We start from the raw sequence: 12299 nt of genomic DNA, 5'->3' as shown, positions 1-12299 counted from the left end.
TGTTTTGGTTATTTTAATTTTGGCTTTGTAAGTTCTTTATGGCAGTTATTGGCAACAATGTTGTGCATCACTTAATAGATTGTATGTCTCTATGTTTTTTTATTGTGTATTGCAATATGTAGAAAAAAACTTTTTTTTTCATTCAGACTGGTACCTTGCTTAAATACAAACCATTCGTCCTAGATAATGTTTGCAAGAATCAAATATGCTCTAGTAAATGTATTTGCGCATACAAAAGAAAATGTTGGCATACATTTTACATTTTTAAGAAAACCTATTCTTTAACATTTGGCATGTAATCTTACTAAAATAATGCATTTCTGTTGAAATGTACAATACTTAGTAGAAATAGTGTATTTATTCAGTTTTAATAGTTTTTCTATTCAAGCATCTTAGTAATGAAATCTTTCTGTGTACCTGCAGGTCGAGACATGGCGAGCACCACTTTACCTGGCTACCCACCACACGTACCCCCCACAGGACAAGGCAGCTACCCCACCTCCACACTTGCTGGCATGGTTCCTGGTAGGTAAAGCAATTTTCTTTCTGGGATCCCGATAATTATATTGCTAACAGGCACTATGAGTCCTCCTTCAAGGAATCTTGTAGAGCTTGAGGTAATTTAGGAGTAAACACCTGTTTGTTGTACATTAAGATAAAAAAAACAGGACAGTGAAAACAGTGTAAACCTTTTCTCATGGATTGAAGCAAGCTCGTTATAGCTTTAGAAGTCTGCGGTTAGCGTGCGGTTAGCGTCTGTGAATGAGGACATTAGATGAACTCAATAGGCGATCACCACAATCAGTGGCCGTGAGATAGGACAGTTCCTCTCAGTTACACTCCAGCTCCCAGCGCTCATTACCCTCACCGTTTCCACATGCAGCGCGCTCTCACCAGCCCCGTCGATAAACACTGCCTTTGCTCCTCTCCTCGCCTCCACGGACACCCAGGGCTACAGAGCGTATCTCTTTCCCCTCTACTTAACCTGTAGTTCAGGTTCACAGCAAACAGTTAAGGGTCAGAACACAGAGGCGTAGAGGGCCTGTAAATATTTAAATCACTATCTCTCTCAGGGATGAGCTCGAGTTACACACGCAGCGGTGAGGATGCTATAGCTGCCAGTGTGTGTAAATCTGTCGTCCAAACAGTTGAAAACACAACTCTCTCTGTTGTTTAAAGACGTGCACAGCTCAAACCGCAGAAAGCAGCACTCAAAATAGTTGCAGATTTTGCAGGTGAGATTGGAGAAATGGGTATAAACACCGGTGCATTAAATATACTTATTAATCATCAAGCACCAATTGCACGGAGGCAAATTTTAATCTTCCTTATTACAGAAATAAAATACAAATACCTTCATCATCCTAAAGATATGGACCTCTTCTGCTTCTGAGCGACTTAGATTTATTGACTGGGCCAAAACACTGTTAAAGCAAACCCCTTTCTTGAGCTGCCTGATATAACACCTAGCCTTTATAGTCCCATAAAGAATAGAAACCTGGAAAACCTGAACATCACTCTGTAATACCCTCAAACCCCTACGACCTGGACAAGACTATAAGAGAACCTAAATGTATTGGGATGCTTTAAAGAAGAGGATCTGTGCTTAAAAAGTCAGACAGAAATCCTGGATATACGGCAAAAAAAAAGGCAGCGGAAATCCAATAGACTAATAAAGGATTTCTAAAAAAGAAGTGACTGTGGAGGGAAGATAAATACATATGTGTTGTAAAATGTGACCTTAATTACTAATTGTGTCTGTTTTTTCTCTAGGAGGGGACTTTTCTGGAAACCCTTACTCTCATCCCCAATACACAACCTACAATGAAGCTTGGAGGTTCAGTAATCCAGCGTTACTGAGTAGGTACATTCACTGACTGTTCTAATTACTGTGCCTTGCTAAAGTATCTATACCCTTTCAACTTTTACTTTTAACCAGAAACAATAATGCTGCTTATTGGAATTTTATATCATAGACCAACATACAGTATACCATAATTGTGGCATGAAGAGAAAGGATACATGTTTTTTTTTATGCTTTTAAAGATGATAAAAAGGAAGACAACTTGTTCATTTGCATTCATCCCTTTTTCTTTTTAATCTGATAACTCTAAATAATATCCAGGGCAAGCTCTTTCCTTCAGAGGTCGTTAATAAATGGAGTCCACCTGTGTGTGATTTAATGTTAGTTTAAATCGAGCTGTTCTCTGAAGGCCTCAGAGGTTTTGAAAAGTACATCAGTGAGTAAACTGCACCATAAAGACCAGGGAAAAAAGCAGACAGTTAAGAGACAAATAATGTTGTGATGTTTATAGCACATTAGGTTATTAAAAACAATATCCCAAGCTGTGAACAAAGCTTGATATATTGACACAGAGCACTGTTTAATCCACCATCCAAAACTAGAAAGAGTATGGCACAAATGCAAACATACCCAGATGGCAGAAGGCAAGATGGACAATAAACAGAGAAGAAGCCAAGAGCCCCATGGTAACTTTGGAGGAGCTACAGAGATCCACAGCTCAGGTCAGAGAATTTGTTGGTAGGAGAAGAAAAGATGAAAACCATTAAAAAAGCTCCAAGAAGTTCCTTGTGCAGTTTGCCACAAGCTATGTTGGAAAACACAGTAAACATGTGGAAGAAAGAGATCTGGTGAGATGAGGTAAAAAAAAAAAAAAAAAAACTTATTTGGCCTACATGCAAAACCCTGTGTGTGAACAAAAAATAATATGGCACATTGTCTTGAACGCACCATCTCAATAATGAAACATGGTGGTGGAAGCATCATTCTGTGGGGTGGTTTTTCAGGGCCAGGGAAGCTGCAGTTGATGGTAAGATTGATGGAGCGAAATACTCGAGAAAAAAAGACTTGAGACTGGGGTGGAGGTTAACCTTTCAGAAGGACAGGAAGATCTTAAACATACTACCAGAGCTACAATAGGATGATTTAGATGAAGTTACATTCATGTGTTAGAATGGCCTTGACAATGACTAGACTTAAATCCAATTCAGAACCTGTTGCAAGACATAAAAATGATCTTCATCTAATCTTCCTGAGCTGAATACACATGCATACCACACTTTTCTGTGTTTTATTTGTAAACAGTTTTGAAAATATGTATAATTTTCTTCCACCTCACAATTATTCACCACTTTATGTAAGTCTATCACAGGAAATCCCAATAAAATACACTGATGTTTGTGGTTGTAATGTGACAAAATGTAAAACTGTTGATGAGGTATGAATACTTTTGCAAGGGGCTGTAACTGATGAGATTTAAATATGTTTCATGCTCTTTTAAAACCAAAAAACTAAAAACATCACAAGCTTTGAACATTCCTTTCAGCGAACGTTTGTGCTGCATAATGTTTCCAACAGTTTCCAACGGCTCGTTCTTCTGTTAACTTTCAGGTTCCCCTTATTATTATAGTGCCGCATCCCGTGGCTCCGCACCGCCCACTGCTGCCACTGCCTACGACCGCCACTAGTCACGCCGGAGAGCAGCTCAAACTGCAGGGCCAGAGCTTCGGCCTCCACATTGTCCCCGTCTGAGAAACACTGACACCCCTTCATCTAATCCGATGTCGAGGAAGGATACACGAGGCTGGAGCTGGCGCACCCAGCTCTAGCTTTACACATTTTGGGACAGAGATGGGAGAGGGAGGTGAGGGGCCTGAGGGAGTTTGAAGCCTGTAAATCTCTCACAGGCCTGAACATTTTCCGAATGACTTCAACAGATTCTATAAATATATATATTATAAAATATAAATTGATGAAAAAACTGTGTAAAGAATACCATATGGAAAAATGTTTGTGGGATTTATAATTTTGTTTTTTTGTTGCTGTTGTCGTTATTTTATTCATGGATCATGACATTCCTTTATGTAATAAACTGCAGTATTTTTTTTTGTCTGCTCTGAAGAGACAAGTCCAGGAGAGATTGATGGTGGTCCCACAGTTTGATAATGTAGCAACTTACACCAGTGCTGCTTTTTACACCTAAAAAGATGGTTGCTCCATATTTACTGTAAAAAAAAAAATAATTTTTTCTGGTGCTTTGACAAAATTCAGCATTCCCCCTTCTTCTCCCGTCCATCCTGAGCAATGAGCACGTCCTTCGATGTTTACTGGTCCTGCGTACCGAGAGCAACATCGCACCTGTGGCAAACAATCAAATGTAAAAATGTAAATCGTTTTGCAAAGTTCAAAAAGTGTGGTGACCATGAATTTATAAGGGTCATGTCAGGATTTTAAATACTTCAAAAATGTGTTGTTTTTTTTTTGTCAAAGTTTTTATGTAAAGAAACTCATCAAAGATTTTTTTGGATTTTTTCCTATCATGTTCCTTTGCTCTTTTTTGCACTAACACCTCAGCTTTTTGACTCTTTTAGTCATCTTTTTGTGGAACATTTACTTACAAATTTCAGTTTAAAAGCACATGACTAAGTTAAACAGACACATTTCAGGCCAGAGCTCCTTGGCTGAATAAGGCCTCCCGATTCAATTACACAGGTAAAACTACACAATGCCCACACAGCTTAGAAATATGATGCAGTTGTGACAAAAATTACCAGAAATTAGCTTCAATAATTGCCTTACAAGCTTGTTTTGTCAACCTGAAATCACATCTGTTTAGTAGAAATCACACATATTCACCTCTCCGGAGGGACTAAAAGGGTTCTGCATCCGATTGAGCATTTGTTTTTTGTTTGACTGTTTGTTTTGGGGGAAATATTCTGTGAATGTACTCCTCCTACCACATTTGCCAAAGACTTAGTTTGATATTTAATATTTTATTTACAGTAAGTTTAATATTTCAGTATTATCTTTTAAATGAGTCAAGACTCAACGTGTACGCCGAGACAGCTGGACATGATGCATACAAGGAAGGTGAAATTCAGTGGCTTAATATTCCAACAGCTGCAAACTAAGTGCTGCTTTATAGAAAGATTTGTGAATAATGTGAAGACAATTCGTCTCTGTAAATATATAACGTCACATACAAACACCACTGCAGTATCGTACTAATATACCGTCTCCCTTTGTAGATAAACAGACTAAAGCTGATATCAAAAAAAAGAAAAACATGCATTACATTTGTGTCTCAGTGCAATGTTTTGCTCTGAGGAAAGTATAACCTATGGCTATAGCAGTGGCAGGTTTCAGATTCTAACACCCACATAGGTTGTCTTTGTTGTTTTTATTTTTGTTTTTCTTTTGTTGTCATGATGGTGTTTTATGTCACTATGCAATAAGTTGAATGGCTTTCTGTTGCTGTTTTGTTGTCGGGCTCAGAATAATCGGTCCCCATGGAGAACAGTATAAGGGTTAACTAAAGGATTCAATAGACTTGTGGTGAGAAATGATTTTATCTTTGCTGCCCTCAGATGAAGAAGTCCTTGGTAACAATCAAAGCTGTCATCCTGTTTGCTGTTTGTAGATGTGATCTTCTCCCAGATTAGACGATCTGTGCCTCCTTGTGCAGAAACACAGAATTCCCAGACACTAAACTGTCCACCATCCCTCCATTCTTCCATCGTATGACTGTTAGCAATGGGCAATTAAGATAAACTTAATTTGTTGTGAGGGAGAGAACAAGACAAAAAGAGAAAAACACTTAATCTGAAAGCTATTTTCTACAAATTGCACTTGGTGTTTGCTCGGGATTTCTATATCTTAAAATGTAACAACGTGGCCCTCTTGGACGTGGACCACCTTTGCTGGACAGGGTCATCCGCTGCTGTAAAGATGATACAGGATACATGTCACGGACATTAAAAGGATCTCTGATGAAAATCTATAAGGAAAGCCTCGTGGCCTCAATCATTGTTTCTTTTCAGTTCTGTTCCAATTTTTTTTTTTTGTGCTCATGAGAAATAAATTCTTTTATATGTCCGTTGTTGACTTGATGTGTACTCATTATTAACCCCATAAGAAATGATTCAAAGATCAAGGTTGCAGGGGGAGGGGCAGTGTCTCTCCTCAGGGTGTATTGATGTTTGGCTTTATGAACAGTCAGTTGTACAATCCACTCATAGATTATAACTCTAAAATATGAAATACACATAGTTTTACAGCATGATGTTTAAGTGTAGGAGCAAATGATATAAATAATGATTGCTGTTTAATTAGCCCATGTCCATCGTAAAAACAACTGTGTTTTATGGATGTGTCTGTGAATACAGGCTGACAGAAGAGAGTTAAACAAAGAAGCAGGATAGTTTGGAAGGCAGGAGAGCGCTGCCCCACCTTCTGACTTCCAGTATATTTAATGATGCATTGGTTTCATCCCACCATAGCCCGCTGCTGCTCCTGCTGCAGCCTCACCCTCACTCTGAAACATACAAACGCAGTCAGTTGTAATTCAATTTCTCTGCTTCCCTCTGCCTATTGTTTATTTCATGGATCCCCTGTGAAGCATCAAAAGCTGCTGTTTCTGTCAGCCCCTAACTGTCCTATGTGTTTGTCATTCAGGGCTTGTTAAAAGATAAAACACACACACATACATACACATGCACTCCCTCTTCCCTCAGCTGAGAATTCCCAGTGGTAAAATTATTCCATTTAGATGGGAACTTTTTTGTCACTACCCTGTCTAAATTGGCATATCTGGCTCTCTCAGAGAAACCAATAAACTGTGAACCCGGATGCATCTGTCAGTCAAGCTCATCTTTACTTTAGTGGGGCCAGATGACAACAACAGCAGAGGAGACACACACAACAGGCAAAACGAAGAGCACTGATAGGTTCTCATCAGTTAGGCATTACGAAAAGCACCTGTCATCCTCGGGGCTTCTCAGAGAGGCCCCTGCCATGGGGCCAACAGCACCGGGCGCAAGATTTACTCAAACACTTCACCCTCATTGTCAGCCTGGCCGGCTGATGCCCCACAGCTTGGCCTCTCTGGTGTGATTCATGTCTGTCACTGATAATATATACAGCAAAAATATGCCTCTGCTAGCAGGTGGAAACAGTTCTGAGGAAACCCATAACAATTTACAGCTTCAGACATCAAACTGCTGGATTAAATATTGTTTTTAAATCTTTAATTTGTTTATTGTATTTGCCAAAGAGGGACATTGTGCATTAATAAACATTTTAAACATCACAAATGTAAATGCACCTAATTACAGCCAAGGCTGATTTCCACTGTTTGTCCACTTGTCAGATGGTACAGGCTGAATTACCTAAAATTAATAAATTAAAAAAGAAGAAGCATATAAGAAATAGAGTATACACAACATTTCAGGCTAGTTGTCAACTTCCATATGTAAACTTCATAAACACAATATCATAAATTCATATATAGAAAAACGTGCAAATTTACACAGGTCTGTATCTCTGCTCATGTTAGAGACATTTACACACTTTTGTGTCTGTGTATGCACATGAAGCATGTGAGAAACGCATACACACACATTCACTCACACACCCTATGTTACACATAATCCCACTCAGAATTAGTTATACTAACTGTGTTTACAAATTTGGGAAGATAAAAGCTTCAGCAGGAAGGGAATCTGACTAACTCAAGCACAATCCAGTTTATGGGTTCCTTCATGTGCTTTTGATTCTTGTCTTGATCTAAGGTGGCCCCAAAGCCAAAATAGCACAAAGAATGCTCTTTTTTGTGTTTTCACAAGAAGAAAAAAGGGTTTTATAAATCTCATATAGTGTTTTAAGGAACTTCTTGAGGTTTAATAAGTCATATTATTTTTGATTTTAAACCAAGAGATAATGAAATGCAATCAAGATTTCTTCAAACAAAAAAAAAAATACATAGACGGAGGCTTTTAATTTAGACCACACCTCTGAAGCTAGGAATGAAATTCTAACTTTAGTGCCACTTGTAAACCTGTCAGCATACAGGTTGCCTGTGGTGCCTTCTATGGCATGCTTGCTTGGGTGGTGAGCCACATGGCACCATAATAGTCACACAGGATCGTAACGTGACATCCAGCTTGACAGTGATTTGCACAAGCCATGAATGAAGTGTAAACGATTTTAAATGTAAATGGAGGTTCGCCTTCTAGCAGTACGACAACTCAAATTATACAACCAGAGCAACAGTGTGTTGGGGTCATCCTTTTTGGGATGACAGACCGGCTGGGCTGTGCAGTTCGACATGCGCAGCTTAACAGATGTCGCAGCTCTGACGTCACCTGGGATTATAAAACCCGCGGAAAATAAACTTTCGTCGCCATTTCCAGCATGTCTCACGTGATGACGCAAAGGAGGCACATATCCAGAGCGACAGAAACTCGCAGGCGAGTTACTTTTTTCCTCCACACGGCCATTCCCAGAAGAGTTTGAAAGCTGGAATTTTGTATGATACAAGAAGGTCAGAAGATTCATAACCGATCGAAGACCACGCCGACAATCCGGTGCAGGTGGAAACCCACAGAGGTTTTATTTCCAAGGAGACCCCTTGTTGATTCAGTTGACTGCAATGGTTCTTCATATTTAGATGGATGAGAAGTTTACCGTTATTTTTTCTTTTTTGAGTGGATCACGGATGCGTCACTCTGGTACCCCCCCCCCCCGGTGGAGAGAAGAAATCAACGTCAAAGTAACTTCGTTCTTTTTCTATATTAAATTGGATAGGTGCATTTAGGGGTCTGGGCAGAATGAGGCAAAGTTAAGGTGATTTAGAATCACCAGTAGTTAATCCAAGGTATCAACTTGTTGCATGCAATACTGATTGAAATGTTTTATGCTGATATGCTTGATTTGCTGTGCAAGTGTGATGAATTGCGCAGTGCGGATGCGATCACCAAGGTGCGTGTGTTTTGTCCAGCTGATCCCAAATCAGCCAGGAGTTAGAAGTTGTACTTTTAAAGTTTTTCTATTCAAAGCAGCTGCGGTCTGGGCCTCGTGGCCTGATCATTCCTTTGTCCCACTTTTATTACTGGAGTTTTTCCACTGAATTCCCACCCCAGAGTGTTATGACCCTTTGTTCGAGATTTGGGACAATCAGATCCTAGTAGCTACCAGCTGATCGCCGAAAATCGAGACATCAGCACACCAGGAGGGCTTCTCTTTCCAAGTAAACCCAAATTGCACATTTTGTCCGTAAAACTGCTTACAAGTGGAATGGTTCAGATAAAAGCAAATTCATGTGTTTGAAGGGCTTAGACCTAAATCTAATTGAGAATCTGTGGCAATACCTGAAAATGTATGCCCACCATTTAAAAAAGAAGGATGGAACCAGAGACAAAACACTTGTAGCTGTAATTGCAAAAATACAAAATTTACCTGCACCATGTATTGGCTCTATGGGACTGAAAACAAATGTATGTCACACTTTTCAGATTTTGATCTGCAAAATATGTTTTAAAAAACATGCAAAAATTTTTGTTCACAGTACAATTATTCATATTCCTTGAATCTTTTGGCATTTGGTCAAATCACAGTTGAAAAAGGTTCAAGGAATATGAATAATTTTGCGAGACACTGTATATGTTTCAGAAGGTTTCCCAAGCCAGATTTTTTTGAAGGGGGAGAAAGCCTCTTGCAACCTTGTCTTTCAAAGCCAGAGCAACTGCCGAAGTGATAACATGTTTGTCTACCTGGTCATGCATAAGATGTAACTTTTAAAGCTACGTTTATATTTTACTCTCGTCTGAGGGTTATACATTTCTTGTGACATTGGTTAGCTGAATATTTCATTTGAACTCAACAACGAGTTGACGTGCAATTGTGTAAACTTATACAGTGCAAGACTTGATGAATCTGGTGGTGTCATACAGTATTGTTCAGAGACGAGGTGCGCCGGTGGTCTGGCTGTGACATCCTGTCATCCGCCTGCATGGGAGCCTGTCATCGGCCTCATCATTTGGTTGTCATAGTTGATGCAAGCGAGGGGAGAGGCCAACCCTATCGTGTCAATCAACGAACCCTCATTAGGAGCAGCTTTAATTAGTGGCTGCAAGGGAGCAGCACTGTTCATGGTGCTGTCTTCGTTAACTCTGTTAATCCCAAATGAATTTGTGTTAGGAAGACAAAGCGCTGCATTAATCCAGCGTTGCATCTTTAAATCAAAAAGATGTATGTGTCTTGTCATTTATGTAAAGAGAGTGTGTAAGATGTTAAAGCGTCCCTGGAGCACTTACTCTGCTTATTATCCCTGTCTGAGGAGGCAAAGAGCTTAGAGATGATCAGAGTTTCTGGCCAATTTCCATTCTGTGGTTTTTGTAAAACTTGACTGGCCGAAAGCGATTCTATTTCATTCCAATAGCAATAAAAATCAATTACATAATCCAGCATTTTTGCCTTGAGTGGCCATTAATTATGTTAGAGACAAAATCTTGCAACTGTGTGTAAAAGCAGTTGCTGTAAAACAATGTTTTACTAATATTGTCAAAGATAAAATAATTTCAGATGTTAGCATTTTAGATTAGCAACTAGCGTGAATGCCATTCCTAAAACTGCAGTCTCTGTGTGACAATCTATATCCTTAACTTAATTCTGAATTTCTAAAAAGCTGCCAATATTTCCAAAACAAACCGGGCAGTTTTGCTGTAATACATTCAGTCTTCCTGTTATCTGCTCAAACTCTGCTCTCTCTCACAGGCTGAGGAAACCACAGCCATGTTTAGACATGTCATAGAAAATACAATTTCTTTTAAACAGCTTCTTACATCTCTGTGCATCTTCTAATTTAATTTTTAAGCATATCACTAGTATCAAAAATGGCTAACTTTGAGTACTCTTCCTTTAGTAACAACTTCCATAGTAAAGAGCATTCACTTATTGGAAAAACTTTGGATTTTTAAGTGTCCAACCAGTCAGGGTCACTCTGACTGAAAAGTGGCAATTCCCAGGTCAACAGTGGTTTTCTCGGCATGTCTCTAAAAGAACTGAAAACAGAAATGAAGGTTGATGATTTATTCTTTATCTAAGAATAAATCATCAACTCATTACACAGAGGAAGAGCCAAGGCGTCCAGGCCTGAATATTAGCTTATTTTCACAGTTGGCGGGTGAGATCATCCAGGCGACAGGAACATGACTTTGTGATGTTTGTAATGAGTGAGCATTGATTGACTCAACACAGCCTAAAGAGATCTCCAACCACGTTCAAGCTAAGAAGCTACTAGGGCTCCTTGTGCATCTTGTGCTTTGGCATGGTTCACAATTATAATAATGAGCATTCCAAGAGCTGTTGCTGCTTTTCTCAACCCAGGCCTCATTTGCCAGCTATATGCTATTATACTGGTCCTATCCCTGTTAGATCAGTCAGCAGTGCAGAGCAATTTCCCTTCAGGAGCTAAATTATCTTTTTGAATGGCCATTGAGTAACACATTGTGTGATTATGCACTAAATATGCCTGGCTACTTGATTATGTCACTCTCTAGAAACAGATGATGGGGTGATGTGCTTGTGTTGGGTGTATTTGTGGGTGAATGTACAGTGGCAAGGAGGGATTCTACATTGGGAAGGAAGTGCATGGATACGCAACCACAGGCCAATAGATGTAAAACATGGTAGCCCTGACCTACATGCCCTCTTCAAGCTGAGAGAAAGATTTCTGTCTGGCAGAAGTTCAGGCTGAGATGGGGGGTTGTTTTGTTTCAATCTTGACTGTTTTGGGAAAACAGTTCAGCATAATCACAGATACGTCTGCATCTCGAGACTGGCGAAGAAGAGACAAGTGATGAAAAAGAGAAGAGGAAGGCCACAACAGACAACCCCCACACCCTCTGACTGGCTCCCCCAAACTGCCTCAACTCCTCCCCATCCACCCCTGTGCAATCACGCAGACACATACTCTCGCACACTCTCCTACATCTCCAACCTCCTCCACTACCCCACCCAGCACCCAGTCACTGTCAGGCCAAACACATGATGAATTGCCCTGTCAACAGAATTCATTCAGGGACCAATTAATTCAGCAGAAATGAACTAGAGCCATCAGTCGCTGAAAAACTCAGTGCAAAGAGGGCAAAGTAGACCCACTTCAGAAAAAACGAGGAAGCAAGGCAGGGAATGGGGGGGAGAGAAGGGGTGAGAGCACGGTGGAGACAAGAGGGCAAGCGTAAGAGAGAGGGAGAGGGAGCATGGTGGAAGTTAGTCTGACAGAAATTGGTCATTTAATGCTTTAGCGCACTGGAGACAGCCCCTGTCATAGACGGAGGCATGGCAGGGGCTCCCCTGGTATTTTATTTATTAATTATCCTATGCAGCGAGGGGCCTTTAACTGTCTTCGTCCAGCCTCATCAGCCCGAGTCCCTGTCATTTTCTCTCCACAAACAAATCCTTTAACACCGTGCTCCAGGTTAATGGAGACAAAGCCAAT

The 12299-nt window shown here is 40.1% G+C and overlaps 1 protein-coding gene across 4 annotated transcripts in view; it reads left to right on the top strand.

Moving 5' to 3' along the window:
• Window positions 1-5370, top strand: part of pax2a (paired box 2a) — a 38799-nt gene extending 33429 nt beyond the window's left edge. For all 4 annotated transcript variants that reach the window (XM_047350749.1, XM_047350746.1, XM_047350747.1 and 1 more), the window contains 3 exons: window positions 424-525; window positions 1774-1860; window positions 3413-5370. In XM_047350749.1, the coding sequence (XP_047206705.1) occupies window positions 424-525; window positions 1774-1860; window positions 3413-3489 (266 nt within the window). In that variant the 3' untranslated portion in view covers window positions 3490-5370. The remainder of the gene's footprint in view (window positions 1-423; window positions 526-1773; window positions 1861-3412) is intronic.
• The last annotated feature ends 6929 nt before the right edge of the window (window positions 5371-12299 follow it).

Source organism: Girardinichthys multiradiatus, chromosome 22 (genome assembly GCF_021462225.1).
Source record: "Girardinichthys multiradiatus isolate DD_20200921_A chromosome 22, DD_fGirMul_XY1, whole genome shotgun sequence".
In the NCBI taxonomy this organism is placed as follows: Eukaryota; Metazoa; Chordata; class Actinopteri; order Cyprinodontiformes; family Goodeidae; genus Girardinichthys; species Girardinichthys multiradiatus.
The sequence above is the reverse complement of the archived record's forward strand: the minus strand, read 5'-3'. Positions and strand labels throughout refer to the sequence as shown.